Source organism: Coregonus lavaretus, assembly GCF_964263955.1.
Source record: "Coregonus lavaretus genome assembly, chromosome: 28".
In the NCBI taxonomy this organism is placed as follows: domain Eukaryota; kingdom Metazoa; phylum Chordata; class Actinopteri; order Salmoniformes; family Salmonidae; genus Coregonus; species Coregonus lavaretus.
The window spans coordinates 9369731-9389280 of NC_140015.1; the positions used below are offsets into that span (position 1 = coordinate 9369731).

Here is a 19550-nt window from a genome sequence, read left to right on the forward strand (position 1 = left end):
TTTATACACCTGTCAGCAACGGGTGTGGCTGAAATCCACTAATTTGAAGGGGTGTCCACATACTTTTGTAAATATAGTGACCTCTAGTGGTATGATAGTAGGACTGCAGTTGGGGATTGTGCTGCAACATGAAAAATTATCAAATAAATTAAAGATGAACTACACCACATGCAGCCGATGAATATGGCCAAAGTAGAATATTTCACTTAAGAAAAGCATTGTTTTGAGACTGTTGGCTTTCAAAGTCCAGGTTCTATTTTATTTTAGTAAAAACAGATAAAACTCATCATTATAGAAAGGTTTTCAGAAAACCTCATGGGTGAAAGACACTAGCCACGGGAACTCTTTCTTTCTCTTTTGTCATCCTTATAAATGACCATTTCATAAATGACAATTTCTAGTTTTGCTGATATTGTCGATGTATGATTAAATGTGAAATCTAACATCCACCTCTTTCTCCCAGGGCTATCCAGAAGCTGAACGGCTATGAGTTTGAGAACAACTCCTTGCGCGTCTCCTACATCCCAGATGAGACGTCCGATGTCGACTCCCAACGCGGCCCAGACAACAGTCGTCGCCCCGGTTACGGACCCCGCGGCCCACGTGGCGGTTCCCCAGGCTCGGGCATGCCCTCAAAACACCACCACGCTGACATCCCCCTCCGACTCCTGGTGCCCACCCAATACGTGGGGGCCATCATCGGCAAGGAGGGTGCCACCATCCGCAACATCACCAAACAAACCCAGAGCAAGTGAGTACCAATATGAGTTGACCAATATAAGTAACAGATGAGTACCAGAGAACCAGATCAAGTGAGTGCAAGTCACCGATATGGCCTCTAAAAGAGAACATGTTGCTAGAATAGACAGAGCAAAGCCATTACTGATATAAGGCTTTACATCCCATCTTTGTTAAGGCTTTGAAAGTGAATATGAAAATGTACTGGGAGCATTGCACAACCCAAAGGGCTTTCGATTGAATTCAAACAAACCAAAAGTGGTGGAAATTGCTGTCTCCGCCCTGTCCACCTGTTTGTGGACACCATACTGTATGGCCAAATGGACTTTCCTGCGTTCTCCGTCCCTGTTTCTAGAATCGACGTCCATCGCAAAGAGAATGCCGGCGCAGCTGAGAAGCCAATCAGCATCCACTCCACCCCTGAGGGCTGCTCCTCTGCCTGCCGTATGATCCTGGACATCATGCAACAGGAGGCTAAGGACACCAAGACGTGAGTGCAGTGTCCATGAAGCAGCTGTCAAACCTGCACAGTGTGAAAACTTTAAAGTGACCCTCCGGCTATTTTGTAACATTTCCCATTGAAAAACGGTATCTCCAATTCTGCAAAGGCTGGATGTTTATGCATGCAGTTAGGAAACTGTATATTTTATTTTATTCTGTGTTTAATCTCATACTGTGTTCTCCTCATCCTCTCAGTGCTGAGGAAGTACCCCTGAAGATCCTGGCTCACAATAACTTTGTAGGCCGACTGATCGGCAAGGAGGGGCGCAACCTGAAGAAAGTGGAGCAGGACACCGACACCAAGATCACCATCTCCCCGTTAGTCACTCACATCTAAAAACATACATACACACACACACATCTACACACATCATGAAACACACAGGTCCCTGGGTATGTTTCCGCAGAGTTGCCATGGTCAATTAGGAAAGATCATGCACCATGTGATGGAAACCTATGACTATATCCAATGACTGAGACTGTTGAAATGTACTGAGTTGTTTGTTCATTATTGTAGTCGCCAATGATCAACTATGGTTGATTAACAACGTTCCTTTTTCTCCCTTTTTCTCCTCTCCCCTTCTTCTTTCTTTCTGTTTCTTCTTTCATCTTCTTTCTTATTCTACCCGCTCTTCCTGTTTCTTATCTTCCTCCTTTTCCACCTGACCTCTCCCTCTTTCCTCTCCTCCTCCTCTTTCACCTCTCCCACCCTGTCTCTTCCTTCCCTCCGCTCCTGTCTGCAGACTGCAGGACCTGACCGTGTACAACCCAGAGAGGACCATCACAGTGAAGGGACCCATCGAGGCCTGTTGTCTGGCCGAGACAGAGATCATGAAGAAAGTGCGTGAGGCCTATGACAATGACATGGCCGCCATGAATGTGAGTCAATGCTCAATAAGGTTACTGGCCTTCAATTCTCTTCAAAACACAATGGTCTCTCACATAGATCTTTCCCCTGCCCCTGGCACTTTAGGTTGCCACCTGTATTTGTTGACTTTAATAGAGAGAAACGCACATACAGTCATTGTCACGTGCACTCAAACTATCAAGCACTCTCAGATCAGTTCCTTTGGCACTTACCTGCTTCTTGTCTCCAGCAACAGACTCATCTGATTCCCGGACTGAACCTGGGAGCGCTTGGACTTTTCCCCCCTTCCGGTTCCATGCCCCTTCCCCCACCAGGCAACTCTGCATCCGGAGCCCCCTACGGCTCTTTTGGGGTAAGTGCACAGGCGTCTATCGAAGCTAGTTAGGTTGCAGTCATTGAGCTTTAGTTTAGTTAGCTGTGTTTACAAACGCTGATGCTAGCTCTCACAAACATGACCTCTGTCTGTGGTAGGGTTGGGTTGTGGTGTGGTAATAACCTCTAGATCAGTGGGTTACATCTTGGTTGGGCTGTGGTCATGTTGTGATATAGTTGTAACTGTTTCATGTCACCCTACAGGCCCCTGAGCAGGAGACAGTCCATGTGTACATCCCGGCCCAGGCGGTAGGAGCTATCATCGGCAAGAAGGGACAGCATATAAAACAGCTGAGCCGCTACGCTGGAGCATCAATCAAGGTGAGAGATTTACTAGTAAACACAGACATTCACTCAAACAAGGAAATTGGTCAATGAGGAAAGATCATGCACCAAGCTAAAGTAAATAGTGCATTTCATCACCGCTCTGAAACTGATTAGAAAAAAACGATGACTTTTTGAGACACCTATACTTGTACTTATCATGTCTCTGTAAAGGACGTCACTCTGCTTGCTTAGCGAGTACCACTTCCTCCCATACCTGACTCGAACTCGGAACCTCTGCCTTGCTTGCACACGTGACCGCCCTCCTGAAGCATCTTACCAGTCGGCGCCACGTGAAAAGCTTGCTATTCACTGTTGCAAGTGGGGACACTTCAGGCTGAGGAGTAAGTTTCACACATCCCCATGTGCTACATTCACCCCTCAAACTTACTCAACAGCGACCCCAGCGTTGAGCTGAGCGCAACTGTAGATCCGGGTCATGGCACCACTGTAAAGGACATCACACTGCTTGTTTAGCGAGTACCACTTCCTTCTGATTCGGCCCATACCTGGCTCAATCTCGGGACCTCTGCCTTGCTAGCACACATGATCGCCCTTCTGAGGCGTCTTACCAGTCGGCGCCACGTGAAAAGCTAGCTAATCGCTGGCACAAGTGGGGACACTTCAGGCTGAGGAGTAAGTTTCACACATCCCCATGTGCTACATCTCCCTAATCCCTTCCAGACCTCTATCTATGTGGTTTAAGTCGACCTTCATATCTTTTCCCCTCCAGATTGCCCCAGCTGAGGCTCCAGACTCCAAGATGCGAATGGTCATCGTAACCGGCCCACCTGAGGCCCAGTTCAAGGTACAGTAGAATGGGAGCATGATCGGACATCTCTTTTTCAGCCTCTGTTTGTCATAGTGTTCATATCAGTGTTCAAAACTGGGAGCCCTCTTCTTGGGGTTTGCATCTTTCTTTGTGTGTGGTCTCTGCTTGCCTGTCCTTCCTTCTCTTCCTCCATCCATTTCTTCTCCTCCACCCTGTATTTCCCTACTTTTAGTCTTACCCTCTTCCTCTCCTTCCTACTCTCTTTTTCCCTCCATATCCCTGTTCAAGTCACATGTCAAGCCAGAGGTGTAGTTACTTTTCGATGTCAAACTGACTGATTCTTTGTCGCCACCTCAGGCTCAGGGCAGGATTTATGGCAAACTGAAGGAGGAAAACTTCTTTGGGCCGAAGGAGGAAGTGAAGCTGGAGACGCACATCAAGGTAGCTGCTGCCGCTGCCGGCCGAGTCATCGGAAAAGGCGGAAAAACGGTGAGTGTAGAGGGTCTTCTCTGGGTCCTGTTCAGGTTGCGTCACGTTGTCTTTTTGGCATAGCTTGTACCCTGTATTACAATCAATTCTGTTCCTCTATTTCCTTGTGGCGATCCTCTTCTGAGCTAGAATAACTGAGCATAGGACCACTAATCACTACAAACAGTCATGTTTGTTTTATCTAAGTGCAAATCACTAACAAAACCTTCTTATTCCTCAGGTGAATGAGCTACAGAACCTCACTGCAGCTGAGGTGGTGGTCCCTCGCGAACAGACCCCAGACGAGAATGACCAGGTTATTGTCAAGATCATCGGCCACTTCTACGCAAGCCAGGTGAGGATCTCCTAGTCCTCACTCTCTTTCATAAGCTGCCTATAGAAGTTGGCTATAGAACCTACCGAGATTTGAAGAGGCCCCAACCTCTCCTCATCATCTCCATCAACAGTTTATCCAGTACTCTTCAGTCTCTTCACTTGCTCACTCATATGTTGTTGTTCCTCCTGCAGTTGGCCCAAAGGAAGATCAGGGACATTCTTACGCAGGTCAGGCAGCAGCAGAAGGGAGGTATGGGGGAGCGCCAGGGGGAGCGCCAGGGGCCACACCCACAGGCCCTATCTGAGATGGGGTCCTCCCAGGGACTGGCACAGGAGCCCCGGCCCCAGAGAAAGTGACGCGGCAGAGGGACCTTACCGGACGGACAGACAGAAAAACGGACGGAGGATAGATGAACGGACGGATAAAAGAGAGCGACACACGGACCCAGCGATAGACAGGGAGAGATGCGAGTCAAACTGAGTCAGAGAGAGGAAACGCCTGAGAGAGGACAAAGTTTAGAGAGGAAAAAAAGAGAGGAAAAATAAACGTAGAGAAAACAGACACCAGATGCCAGGCCAGAGCGACTGACTGGGAATGGTGGGTTGTTAAGAGGAGGTGGCAGGTAGAGGCCTCCTTGTGTGTTTCAGAGAGGGTCTCTCTCTCACACCAATGGGGGGCATTTGTTTCTCCTCATATGGAGAGTGACTACTCTCCCTGATCACACTTGGATGGGCCAGCCTACTTTATACTAAACCCACACTGAACTCTTAACCATCTCCAGCCAGTCCTATATTTTAAGGGTGGTTTTTTTTAAAAGATAAAGATATATGTATAGAAATGTTTATTCAGAGGTATTATTAATAGAATGCAGTGATCGGGAGCCGGGAGATGGGGTGGGGAAGCCATTGCGGTGGGGGCAGGGTCATGGATCAGGTGACCCTTCGTCAGCCAATGAAAGTTCAGCAGAGGGGCCGCAGTTGTTAACATTGCTCTTTGACTCCTTCATAGAAAACTACGAAGAAAAAAAAGAAAATATGAGGTTGTAAATATAATCTTCATGAAATGTAATGAAATGCTGCGCTCGATCGCCTTGCCTTTTGGGGTCGCCTCAAGACTCAGGTCTGCCTCGTTTCCGAGGCACTGTTTGTTCCTGAGGTCCCGATAGGAGTCTGGTGGTTGGAGCAGTGAGAGTTCAGTAAGTGCGTGGAGGCCGCAGCTAGTCCTGCAGTTCTATTGCAGAGGCTTAGCTCCGAGACGCGGACGAGAACGACCGTAAACTAGCTAGCCATGCTCGCTGGCGAGCGGCCCACGCCTAAATGGCATATTTTATATATATTATATATATATGATATGTGAGTTAACCCGGTCCCTCGGGAGAATGAATTGAGGGCAAGGAGAAATACTGTGGACAGTTGAGCCAGATATGTAGCAGTCCTGCAATGACTGACAGACAAGAGGTCTTATTTGATTTTGCTCATTGCCTTTTCATGCTCAGACCCAATTTAGACCCAAACCGGTTCTTTGGAACCCCCTGTGTGTTCTGGATTTCGTTTTATTGGATCTACGAAAACGTCAAAAACTAAATCCAACTAAATCCATAATTTGATACCAAGCAGGATTGGTCTTTGAGGACCAAGACTACATGGGTCAGGTGGGTTGATCCACAGTCCTTGCCTCTAGATGGAAAGGTAATAACAGTTAGTGGGGAATGGCTTCCTCTCTCTCTCCCCCCTCCGCTGAAGGCCTGCCGGTGACGCTTCCAGACCCCACCTAATGAAAGAGGGGTAGAAGCATGGGGCGCTCTCACCGTTACTAGAAAAGATTAGATCAAATGAAATTAAAAATAAAAACCTACCTCAGGGTATTGTTACCTCAGTATTCCTAACTTCTTTTTTTTGCTTGCTGGTGTTTTATATAAAGCTGATAGTCCTGAATATTTTTTATTTTTTTAAGGGAAAAAATATTTTTTTTAGGTTTTGTCTTGTTGCTTTGGTAATTTTTTTCTGTTTTTTTGGTGTGACTTTTATTTTGAAAATCAGAATGACCCAGAGGTGATGCCCCAGAAGAGAAAGTGAAATTAGCCAACAATGGCCAGGTGATAGAGGACATGTGTTGTCGTGCTTGCTTTGGGGGCAACCTCTGGCTCTTGCTGAAGTATGATTGGAGCATTCAGTCTTTAAAATCAGAGTATTGGCCAATGGGGAAGGCGCTGTTAGTCAAGAGGGTCTCTGGGCACATGTTGGTCCATACCACACCATGGGTGTGGGTTATGATCAGGTCCCAGTAATTATGTTTTTGACATGTTCAAAAGGTTATTTATGATTATATATGTTTGTCATACAAGCTATAATTTGTTATACTGCTGAACTAGAATACTGACAACATGACAGGCCAGGTTTTTGAGGCAGAACTCCCATGATATGACTTTGACCACTGTGTATCCAAGGCCCTCTTGTCTGTTTCATGATGACATCATCTTAATGCGCAGAATGTTTACTTACATGTTGCAGTCCATCTTTAGTGCTGTGCCAGAGAAATGTTGATGTAAGACTGAAGGGCGTTCAATCTGTCCCCTTGCTCTGAAAACACTGAATGTGAATATTTATTAGCTCTGTGCACTGACCAATAAGCCTCAGCCCTCCCCATTTCTCATGCTCTTGAACTGTGAGTGTGATTGCGTGTGGGTTTGGGTGTGTTAGTGTTTTTTTGTTTATTGGTTTTAAGTGTTACATTTTTTGTGGGGGAAGTGGTGGGGTGTAAAAAAGCAGAAAAAAGTAGAAAGATAACCTATGGCCTCGGTTTGTCTTTCAATAGACAGAGGGAATTCAATAACCTTTTAAAAATGGGAGCAAAAAGCAAGGAAGTTGAAAAATGCATAAAATAAATAGATTTAACCTGTTCATAAGATGTAAAAGGAAACCGATAACCAGACTTTTGTATTTTTGAAATAACTATGGGGAAATAAATCTTGAAAAATGATGGAAAAGCCGAAGAGTAAAACGTGCCAGGTCATTGATTGACATCATTTCCACAACCTGAGCTACTCACTAAACACTCCCAGTAGGCTGGCCAGCGGCTTTGAAACATACTTTCTTACCATTGACAGGTGAAAGTCTATTCAACTGTTTATGCTTCCATTTTTTTTCAAGAGACGGCAACTTCTTGTTTCCCCATGGCAAGAGCTAACCTGACATGTTTAGAGGTCTCCTTGGCAATGAGCGTATAACTCCATCATCATGTGGGGTACAAATGCTCCTCAGAAGTTTCCGTCTCTTTCCGACCCATAGAGCTCTTTTCACAAACACCAAGACACACTATTTTGGATTATTCAGACTGCAGCCTTTTTTTTGTTCTTTTTTTTTTGTATACAGCAAGCTTTATTTGGACATGACATCTGGTTAAATACTGTTACACTAATTGAATAATGTAAACAACTAAATATTGAAATGACCGAGAACCTCCAGGACTTTTTAAAAACTTGATGCAATTTAGTAAGGGAGGTGTAGAAGAGTGATGGGAGATGGGCCAATCTTTTGGGGAAAGCGCGGGAGGGACTGTTATCTACTATGTTAGAGACTGACAGAAAAATAGTGTACCATTGATTGACGTACAAGAATTACCTATTTGTGTTAGGTCACTGGAAATGCAACTGTAGACCATATAGTCCATCACACAAGTAACCTCCTCCTCTCCTCCAGTTTTCTTTCACTATCTCATCACCCTGGTTTAAGATCCTTCTACCCACACACTCTCTTACTACCAGGATTTTATTTGTACTTTTCTGTACTCCACAGGACTAGGAGTACCTTTAAAAAAAAAGATTTTTGGAGTTGAGGGGAACTACAGAGTCCTCCACCCTCTCTTACGCTGGCCTCGATTGTGTTCGTTTTCTCACTTCTGTTCAGATGTTTCTAGTTTTATTACATATACTTTTTTCAATTTATTTCCGTTGCTTTAGTTTGGAAAAATAGTTGATTACATTTTTTTCTGATAATTTTTTAAATGCACAGATTTCTTAAACAGCTACTAAATAAATAAAAAATACTAACATGTAACGCATTACATGACGTAAGTAATAACTGTGCCAAACACAAGTTTTTATACTCAAAAAGACAAATAATAAGAATTTGGTTTTATCTGGAATGGATGACACCTGGTCTGTTCACTGAGTGGCTTACTCTCTGGTCCTCACACTTTAAAACACTATAACATGAAATCCATGCTCGTTGTCTGTGGCAAAGCGAATGGCTCACTATTGTGTCCACAAACAAAATTCCTCTCATCTCTAAACTGAAGTCCTTTTTTATGCAATTTGAGTGATATGTTGACAAGCTGTATTCATGGCCGACATTTGGCATGTGGACTGTTGATTATCCACTTATAAAACAAACCCACAACAATATGACAAAACTCTTTTGAAACTTCCCATCAAAGCTTGTAGCTTAGCATATTGACAACAGATTCAAGCTCTCGTAATGACGGCTATGATTATTGAAACAAAGATGCACACCACAATGTTTTTTTCCTCATTGGTAGACTCTGGTCTTCACTTAAACGAGACATCATAGATGGGTGCTACAAAGATTAAACAAACCTCACACATAACTGGGAACGCTACCTCAAGACTTAGCCATAAGATTGTTTTTATCAACCAGACAAGAGCGAACAGTGCATGTTACAGTATTTTTTTTCATTCACTTTAATTTTTTTTTTTTTTTCATTTTACCTCTCCGGCTTAGAGTTGGGACTGTAAAAATGAAATAGAAATACAGAGGGTGAAGTGGGGTGCAGGAGCAGGGAGGGAGAGGTCTATGTGTGGGGAGCGACTGGGTCTATTATGGGCATCCTCTAGTAGGCCTGGGACATGTTGGTTTGAGTGATAAGGGGCCACCGAGGATTGGAACAAAGTTAATAAATGGGAAACTAAACCCTTGTTGCTCTTTTGGTGGGGCAGGGTTGTTCGGTCTCTCTTGAATGAGAACCTGAGGGCCCTGAAATGTCTTCTGTCCCTCAGTAGATAAACCACACTCTGTGCCTGTTGCACATTTCTCTCCGTGACCACTTTGGATAACCAGCTCCCCCAGAGGCCCTCACCTTGGGGTCCTGAGGCCCAGTGTCCCACCCTCCTCCCCTCACAGTCCTCCTCCAGCTCTGCCCCTCTTCCACCATCCCTCCCTTTGTCTTCACTTCCTGGATCAACGGACACGATACCTGTAACCATGTACTTTTTTTGTTGATCTACCTCTTAGGAAAAAATAGGTAAATGGTCAAATTAAAAAAGGACACAAAAAAAGTTTAACATTTGAAAATGCTCAAATTAAAATTAAGTAAATGAATAAATAACTGGGTAGCGGCATCGCCATATACTGTAGTTCATAGTCTATTAAAGGAAAATAAAAACTTTTACTTCTTCCAAAGATGATTTCGTTTTCTCCATTAATAGAAATTGTTTTGAAAGGATTATGAAAAGGAAAAAGTCAAGGGGGAGAGATTAACTGAAGTCTTTTTTTTCTCCAACAACAAGATAACGAGATTTAATTTCCAATTGCATTTTTGTTCTTTCATTAGACTTAAGTTTTTAGCCTCAAAATTCTTCATCTTTTTTTGTTTGATTTATTTTCTGATTGCTTTTTCAAATGACATAGGATTGTATTTCTTGTGTTTGGATGCATTAGGATTCTCTCTTTGTGAACTGCAACATAATAACACTCGGTGAAACCTTTTCAGAGCAGCATGATGTCTAAACGATTAGATTTTTTATTTTTATTTTTTATGATTCATTTGAAAAGAAAGGACCTGCTTAGCTGCAGTCTCCGGAGAAGCTGGAGGAGGAGGACATGGAGAGAGAGAGGCCCATCTTTCGGGCTCTGCTCTGCTGGCAGCCCTCCTCCACCTCTGGGGCCTTGGCCTTTCTATTTCTGCCTGCCTGATTTCTTAGTTCTCATCAAGACTTGTTTTAAACTCCTTGTAAACAAAACAGAGCATAGATATGAATGTGTTATTAAAAGACGAGAAAACCGGAACCCGCTTCTGTCTTGTGTGTTTTCTGTGTTATCTTTTTACTCTATACAATACCTCCACCACACTGCCTTCTTCACCCACTGTGGTCTTTACAGAAAAATTACAATGAACCACATAACTAGAATAATTCATTATATTTCTTTGAGTGGAACACTGTGTATCATCACACCAGAGGCCTCGATCTAGCATTTGGAATTCCAATCAAAGATATCAATGAAAAGTCTAGGGACTCTATGGCTATATCTGCATTTTCTGCAAATATTTGCAAAGAGGATGCACTTTAGGTATTGAACTTTCTTGGAATTTCTTAGAAGCAACCTAAAACACTGGTATTAACAAATCTACTTCTTTAAGCCTATATCTGGAGACACTCTCAACAGGAGTTTACCAAAATGCTTTACTTTCTGAGGCAATGTGTTCCTCTGACACATATCATAATTATATCATGGGTACGTACACACCTGGCTAGGTCAAGGTCCTATAATTTAATTTTTTACGGTCTATTAATGTAACATTGCCCCCTCTTGTAAAAAACATACCCAGCTAGCACATAACGTTCTGAGAACCATACGTTTCTTAGAGCTTGGTGAGAGCCTGGTTGTCCTATGGTTATTTTGCATACAGCCTTCCCAGAACTTTCTGGGCGCAAGATACCCAGCTAGCACATAACGTTCTGAGAACCATATGTTTCTTAGGTGGGAATTTCAGTACTTCAGCATATCTTTTTCTGCAGGTTTCCTCATGGTTCTATTTAAAGTTAATGTTCTCAGAACATTAAGAAAACATTCCATAAAAACCACAAGAAAACATTAGTAATGCTCAAAGAACGTTCTAAGAATGTTACTTTAAAACATATACATTCCGTTCTCGGCTCCAACAAAACTCTCTCTATTCTCTATCTTGTTAAGTGTGTTCACGTGTGTTGGCCAAGAGCACTAATTGGCGACACCTGATCTTAATGAGTGCTTGTTTCCTTTGAAATGGGGTGTGTTAGAATACACTAAAATGAACCGCTTTGTATGAGTTAAAAACACATGTCATGCTAGCTCCATCCTGGTGGTGCTGTGGACTAATTCCATGGATAGAGAACAGAAGATCATAGGTTTGAGCCTAACTGACGCCATGCCACAATAAAAAATGAAATGTTTTTGCATGATTAATGCCTAAGCAAAATCATTTCCATGTGTCCAATCTGTGCTTGAAGTTCAAAACAGTTAACCCAAACTAAGCTAGCAGTGTTATTAAAAGTCTTATTAAAACATTCAGTTAAAGTTTTAAGGAAGTTATTCTAAAACCTCCAAATAACCTATCATTTCCACTCTCAGAATGTTAATAAAACCTCCCAGGAAATCTTTCAGGGAACCATAGTAAAACATTCTCAGAACCTTCCTGCAACCTCAAAATGAACTTTCTCAGAACAAGCAAAATGTTCACTTTGGTTCTCAGAACGTTTAAAACCTTTCAGTTTTAAGGTCAGGAAACGTATGACTTAGTTCCCAGAACCCATGTGAAACCAAAAACGTACGTTCCCACAACTTCCAAGGAACCAAATGTGCTAGCTGGGTAGTATCCTGATTGAAATGTCACTAATCATACCTGTTTAAGACCAGCACTGTGGTGTGTTTTTACGTCTAAAATACTGTTGAGTTCGGTAGTCAGGAGCCTCTGCTGCTAATATATATTTTTTAAATGAAGGAAAATGAAAAAGCAGACCATTTCTAGGCTTTTACATAGATTTTCTTATAAATGGTGTCTTCTATGAGAGAAGTCGCTCGCTTTTCCTTGACGCACCGCCTACTTTCAACCTAATTGGACAATAATCTATCCAATCACACTCCACGTTGTACGGCGGCCGCTCAATTTTGAAAACCAAAATGGCGACTGGGGCTGTTCAAGCGTAAGTTTCCTAAACATTTGTATCAAATTGAATACTCTTATATAATGTATTTCAGCCCTATTCCATAATATCGTGCCTTTCGTCAAATTATGAATCGAGGTAAGGCTTCTTATTAACGTTAACTAGCTATTCGGAGTTTGACTCTGAACCATCGTTTTCAGGTTGCTTGAAAGATGCGACCATGTACATTTGGATTTGTACGATGGGGCAGAGCATCAGGAGGGTGGGGAAGCGGAGTTGATGGTGCCCTACCTAACTGTGAGTAGGTTAACACATCACCTACTTTAGACACTTTGAAATGCTTGGCCAAACAACTCGTCAAAAATGTTGGAGATGGTCAAAGAAAAATATATGCATGGCATTAATTACTTTTATAAGTACTATCTGTGTGTTGTTGTTGTTCAGGAGAGTCGTAGCAAACAGAAGATTTTGGGCAGACAGTTGTTTGTGCTGGATGACATGATGCAGCTTCTGGAGAAACTGGAGTCAACTGACCAGCTGCTTAATGAACCCTGCCCCCCAAACCCCGGTAACACACAGACACACCCAACACATAATCAGCAATAATGCCACTCAAGATATCCTTACTTCCATGGCATCTGAGTACCATGTAATAGTACTCGGAGGGGTCAGGTCTACCCCAGTGTAGTACTTTTGTAAATGACTGGTCTGCCTTGTTCAGGCAACGAGGCTCACAGACGCTGGAAGGCCCTGAAGAGTGAATATAAAGAGGGAGTCCAGGAGGTGGAGACACTCATCAGCACCCTACAGGACAGGATGGATAAACTGCACCACAAACGGAACAGACTGACACACCTGGTCACGGCACTAGAGAAGAAGGTATACACACTCACGGACACACACACACTTTAGTCTGTACGGTGACTTTCCACATCTTTGAAAAAGAAAGCAATCGGTTCCCTCACAATTTGCAGACATTCGACAGACATGGTCTTTCGTATGGTTACTTTGTTTAATAGTCCTGTGCCATGTTTTGGATGTGTAATCTGTCTTTCCACATCTCTCCCATAGAAAGAGCTCAGTCTGCAGATGGGGGAGGCCCTCCAGAGAGCCCACAATGCCTTGCGTGTGTGTGAGGGGCAGCTGGCCCAGCTGAGGGCGGAGACAGACGCCGCACTGGACCGCTTGGCTGACTGGCAGCACCTGAGAGAAGCGTGAGTGACAAGCAGCTCTATCCACCAATCATACGTCCTTGCAGAAACGTGTCCTATTTCTACTCTCCCACCTCCACTAATTTGCCCTGACTAGTCTTGCGCTACCACACTTCCATGTTGTTCACTCAGCTATTAGAACTCTCATTCAATTTCCCATTTCCTAATGAACGTGAGAAAGACAAATCAACCTTGATCCCCTAACCTAGCTCCTTGGTAATTGCAAACGAGGGTGGGTACCTGACTGCCCTGCTCCAGTCCGTACTCACCGCTCTCCCCTATTGTCTCCTGTCCTCAGCCTGCAGAGCTATGTGGAGGAGACACGGGGGGTGATGCAGTGTAGGCTGCTGTCGGTGGGGTCCTCAGAGCTGTGTGTGGAACTGAGGCCACATTCCTGTGGGTCCTCCTCCTCTGGCCAGCTGGAGCCCCTCAGACTGACCGTCACTTGGAGCCCTGATGACCACTTCCACCTCCAGGTAAACAACACAACTGACCTCCGACCTGGGTGGTATTCACTAGGAACCAAACGGAAGCAAACAACATGGGGAGGGACCTACCTGAATTTGTCCAATAGAAACTCTTGTTTTAGTTGCAAAAAGTTTTCAGTTTGGAGTAATCGGTTTCCGTTGCAAAAGTTTTTGCTACGGTGTGTGAGTAATGAATACACTCCTGGTTCGGTTTCCGGTCCCTTCGCCTCTTTTCCATAGCTCCTTCCCCTGTTCCGGTTCCATCCTAGTTCCTACACCTCTTCTCCTTAGCTCCCCCTGAGCCCCTTTCCTGTCCCTGTCTCCTTGATGAGAATCATTGTTAGATTTAGCCAAGTAAGTATCAATCTACATTATTTCTCAGTTTTTGGCACCTATTGAGAAAAAAATATATATATTATGCCACCATTAGTCACAACCCCCACTTTCTCCCCCGTCCCTCTCCCTCCCTCTAGGTGTATCAGGGTACTGCAGGGCTGTTAGAGGAGTCAATGAAGGGTCGCCTTTCTCACCTCAGTGCTGCCCTGCTGGAGGTCATGCAGTGCTACACCAGCCAGGGAGAGATGCTGGCTGAGATCCAGGCCCTGCACTCCAGGTACACACACACACAGTGCCTACAAAGATCAGTCAGTGATGATAGAATCGAGACCCTTGATGTTCATTGATAAAGTGGAATTATGTTTCTTTCTGAGACTGAATCCTGTTGCTGTTTGAAGGCCTTACCACATGATCTGAAGCATTAAAAGAAGCCATCTGAATATATCCCACTGCCTCTCTCTTGGAGAGGGATCATTGAGACACACACGCTAACAAAAACCCATATAAAACAGCTGTATACAATCAATCAGATCAACACAGTCAAACGGAGCGATTTCTGCAAACTAAAACATGCGGATTAGCGCTCAACAACCTATTTTATTATTTTATATTTAAAACATACAATATACTTGCAGTGAAGCCGCTCAACAACTGCATCACATTAGTAATCTATCAGACTCCCATCCAGAGCGACACACAGAAGCAACCAGTGTCAAAGCCCTGCTCAAGGGCTCGTCGACAGATCTCCCACAAGGTCAGAAACGGGGACCCGAAACAGCGAGCCACCGGCCCAAGCTCCCAACCGCCCGTCCACCAGCCCCACAGTTCCCCGAGAGCTGCCCCTCAACCATCCCATTCCCCACCCCCAAGACCCCGTCTCCAATGCACCAACAACCAACAAAAGAGAAAAAAAGACCAAGGAAAACAGAAAACAACAATGCAAAAAACTAAAGACATCAAGGACAACAAAATTCATAACAGCAAGGCCAACTGAATATGTTTGAATGCATGTATGGCACTATTTACGTGTGTGTGTCTGTGTATGTGCACGTGTGTGCATTTGAATGAGTGTGTGTGTGTATATGCATGTGTACAAACACCTGCACGACATCAGCCTCAGGCAAACAGGCATTAGCTGTAACAACACTGCCCCTCAGTGTCATTCAAACTTACTTTTTGTTATGTTTTATTTTTACTTTATTTTTTTAACTTTATCAGATCTCCCAACAGTACTATTTCTAAGGTCAATTTTAGATCAATGTTAAGCATTTTCAGCCATACCTGAGACCAGAAACAGGCTACCTGAGGACAATACCAAAATAAATGGTCTATTGATTCTGTTTCCTTACAACAAAATCTGCAGAGCTTCGATGATTGTATGCCCCAAATATTCAACATTTTGTTGGTGGCAAGAATTCTATATAATATTTTTAGCTGAAAAGCATGAAGTCTTGAATCTTGCATCGTTTTATATATCAACTCATACACCCTGTACCATAGAATCGGTACATCAGAAATCTCTTCCCAACTATTTTGCAATCTGTATGGCACAGCTGTCAACATCCTGGTCCTCAAATGAAACTGGTATAATTTCCTATTTATGCTATTTTCATTCCTCCACCAGTTTTGATCCTTTTATATTGGGCAGACAGACCAGTTCCCTACCTCATCCCTCTGCCTCCTCAATTTTTGGGGTAATGCTGTAATCAATTGGTTGTTATCTTGGATTGAGCAGACCTTCCCATACAATTCTGATAACTCCATGAAAGACATAACTCTACCATTCCAATTTACAATATCATTTAAAAACAAAATACCCTTTTCAAACATCTTTCCCATAAATACAGGTATTTTATCAACCAGCACATTTGAGTTCAGCCATAATATTTGTTGTAATATTTGTTCTATCTTTTCAGGGGGATGAAATTGAAATTGTAGCCAGCTCTGCAATGCTTGTTTGAAAAAGAGAGATACTTTGAAAAAAATATCATTTTCAAGTAATCGAAAATGAGACATGGCAATCTGCACAAAGGCAAAAATACAATTTTTAAACAAGGGATGCGCTTTTCTTAGTAATCTACTTGAGAACCATTTAGGGTTCAAGTAAAACTTTTGAATAAGTGATGCTTTTAGAGAGAGGTTTAGTACTTTTATATTTAATAATCTTAACCCACCCAATTCTTCATATTCATTATATATATAGATAGCATCCCAGATAAACCATAACTTGCTCAGCTACAAACCCATCAAAGACTATGTTTTTAATGACCCCCGATAGAATATCTTCACAGTATTACTTCTGAACTACTCAGTTCTACTGAATGTGAGTAGAAGTTGTCAGCAAATATCCAGGACCTTTCCCATGCATTCTCAATCACACTGGAACACTGTTTATGTTCATAACCTTATACTCCAACACTTCTAAGCAAGAATTACAGTGTGTGAGAGCTTATTCAAATCTGTGGACTTTTTTCATATTCCAAGCACAATGACACATGAAGTTTTCTAACATACAATCTTCTTTCATTCTTAAACACCTGTGTTTGACATGGTGAAAATGTCTCCTGTGTGTAGGTTTGCTATAGACTGGCGTCCAGGCCAGAGACTGCTAGTCTTCCTGAAGACTGCCTCTAGGGTGTGTAACCTGGGGGTGGAGGAGGGCTACCCCTCCAGAGGCACAGCTACACTCATCTCTGTACGCAGGGACGGAGAACTGGTTGACAACGCTGTCCTACAGGTAACACATTCACCGCCATTACCTGTTAATTTATGTATTTAGGGCCATTCGAGTCACATAGAAATGGTATTAGTAAAAACGTTTTTAGCAAAGAGGGAGCACTGCCCTTCTAGTTATTATCTACCCTTAAAAAGGTATTATTTTGTTCAAGTTCTACCCTCTGAGGTCAGTACTTTTTTGGAGATCGCTTTAAAATCGGAAATCGACAGCTACATACGACCATGTAAGTGATGTTGTTGATTTGTCCATTCCATTACAATGTATGTGAGACATGTATGTTGTTTGAATTCACAGCCTCCCCAGAAGACCCCCTCTCTGACAGAGTGGCTGGAGTTCCTCTCCTCCAGTCCGTACATCTGACCATCCTCTCTCTAGTTTACACAGAGGAAGTGGCTGTTTCTCTCCATGGTCACTAAAGGGCGCCCTTGCCTCTCTAATATGTAAATATTAGTTATGTAACAATTCACTGATATGCATCGGTCCCGGTTCAAATGTTTAAGATACTAGTGCATGGTTCTGCGGGAGCCCAATCCAAATGAAGCATGCATCAATCAGAAAACCGATTCAAACGTTACAATCGCCAGTTCACTAATGTTTTTCACTCAGTTTGTTTTATTCCGAATATACCTCCTATGTGTTTACATTTACATTTACATTTTAGTCATTTAGCAGACGCTCTTATCCAGAGCGACTTACAGTTAGTGAATAATTTTTTTTTTTTTTATACTGGCCCCCCATGGGAATCGAACCCACAACCCTGGCGTTGCAAACGCCATGCTCTATCAACTGAGCTACATCCCTGCCGGCCATAATGTGTTCAAATCAAATGAAATTGTATTTGTCACATACACGTGTTTAGCAGATGTTATAGCGGGTGTAGCGAAATGCTTGTGCTTCTAGCTCCGACAGTGTAGTAATATCTAACAAATTCACAACATATACCCAATACACACAAAACTAGTAAGGAATGGGATTTAAGAATATATACAAATATGGACAAGCACAGAGCGGCCTGGACTAAGATACAATAGAATATTAAAGAATAAAATGCAGTATATACATATGAGATGAGTAGTGCAAGATATGTGAACATTATTAAAGTGACTAGTGTTCAATTTCTTCAAGTGGCCAGTGATTTCAATAGGCAGCAGCAGCCTCTTATGTGCTAGTGATGGCTATTTAACAGTCTGATGGCCTTGAGATAGAAGCTGTTTTTCATTCTCTCGGTCCCAGCTTTGATGCACCTGTACTGACCTCGCCTTCTAGATGATAGCGGGGTGAACAGGCAGTGGCTTGGGTAGTTGATGTCCTTGATGATCTTTTTGGCCTTCCTGTGACATCGGGTGCTGTATGTGTCTTGGAGGGCGGGTAGGTTGTCCCCGGTAATGCTTTCGGCAGACCGCACCACCCTCTGGAGAGCCCTGCGGTTGTGGGTGGTGCAGTTGCCGTACCAGGCAGTGATACAGCCCGACAGGATGCTCTCGATTGTGCATCTGTAAAAGTTTGAGGGTTTTAGATGCTAAGCCGAATTTCTTCAGCCTCCTGAGGTTGAAGAGGCTCTGTTGCGCCTTCTTCACCACACTCTCTGTGTGGGTGGACCATTTCAGTTTGTCGGTGATGTGACTGAATTGATGCGTCCTCTCCATCAGTTCAGTAGGCTATTGAACTTTTATGCATGTAACTGCATATGACAGTCAGATAACGACTGTGCTCAGTTGGTAGAGCATGGCGTTTGAAACGCCAAGGTTGTGGGTTCGATTCCCATGGGGGGCCAGTATGAAAAAAAATATATGTATGCACTCACTAACTGTAAGTCACTCTGGATAAGAGCGTCTGCTAAATGACTAAAATGTAAATGTATATCAGAGTCCATGTATCTAGATGCGGATTGAATCATTCATGAAAGGAGAGCTACACATCCCTAGTAAATATCTCATGACACCTTTTCTAATGTTGCTCTGTTTTGTCTTACCACTTCCATGTAAATAAATAACAAACCTTTTCTCTGTTAACTTTTCATTTGTATTTCTTAATATTTTCACTTAAAGAAGAGGTGAAAGTTGTGCACTCTACTCTCTATACTCAACTTGTCAAAATAAATAAACGTTGTGGCGAATGAAGAGTGCAACTTTTATTTCTTTATCAAAGTTTAGGCTATTTTAGTCATCAGCACCCCTATAGGATATGGTGTTTGTCATATTTTCATAATTTCACCACTAGAGTGTAGTAACTATGTACACTGCATAGATCCTGTTAATGTGCTGAGTTATTTTGCTCCCCGTTGGCTGACGTGGTTAGATAATCTATGGGTTGGCAGACAAAGTCAACCCTGAAGGCTGTCAAAAGCCTGAAGAGAAATAGTCCATCTAAGATGGGTCTTCAATGGCTTCCACAAGCAATGTGTTATATTTATTTCCACCTGCCTTTGTAACTTTACGTACAAGCTGTTTACAAAACCTGCACTCATATTCTTGAAAAGACAGGCCCTTTGGTGGTTTGTCTGAGCTACTTGGCGCATGGACTTGAGAGCCTGCTCTCCC

The 19550-nt window shown here is 43.1% G+C and overlaps 2 protein-coding genes across 5 annotated transcripts in view; both read left to right on the top strand.

The window, feature by feature from the left end:
- Positions 1-5398, top strand: part of LOC311103405 (insulin-like growth factor 2 mRNA-binding protein 1) — a 64253-nt gene extending 58855 nt beyond the window's left edge. For 2 of the 4 annotated variants that reach the window (XM_084144969.1, XM_084144971.1), the window contains exons 6-15: positions 464-751; positions 1094-1228; positions 1435-1557; positions 1983-2118; positions 2337-2459; positions 2684-2800; positions 3537-3611; positions 3933-4064; positions 4285-4398; positions 4572-5397. In XM_084144969.1, coding sequence (XP_084001095.1) covers positions 464-751; positions 1094-1228; positions 1435-1557; positions 1983-2118; positions 2337-2459; positions 2684-2800; positions 3537-3611; positions 3933-4064; positions 4285-4398; positions 4572-4736 — 1408 coding nt within the window. In that variant the 3' untranslated portion in view covers positions 4737-5397. Of the gene's footprint in view, positions 1-463; positions 752-1093; positions 1229-1434; positions 1558-1982; positions 2119-2336; positions 2460-2683; positions 2801-3536; positions 3612-3932; positions 4065-4284; positions 4399-4571 lie in introns of all 4 variants that reach the window. The other 2 variants (XM_084144970.1, XM_084144972.1) reach the window with 2 other exon arrangements.
- A 6856-nt stretch (positions 5399-12254) lies between these two features.
- LOC311104486 (uncharacterized protein) lies at positions 12255-19124 on the top strand. The gene is made up of 10 exons (XM_084146337.1): positions 12255-12298; positions 12460-12556; positions 12704-12827; positions 12981-13138; positions 13331-13473; positions 13769-13946; positions 14411-14550; positions 16848-17010; positions 17305-17593; positions 18786-19124. The coding sequence occupies exons 1-9, from the start codon at positions 12276-12278 to the stop codon at positions 17368-17370; spliced, it is 1092 nt and encodes a 363-aa protein (XP_084002463.1). The 5' UTR covers positions 12255-12275; the 3' UTR covers positions 17371-17593; positions 18786-19124.
- The last annotated feature ends 426 nt before the right edge of the window (positions 19125-19550 follow it).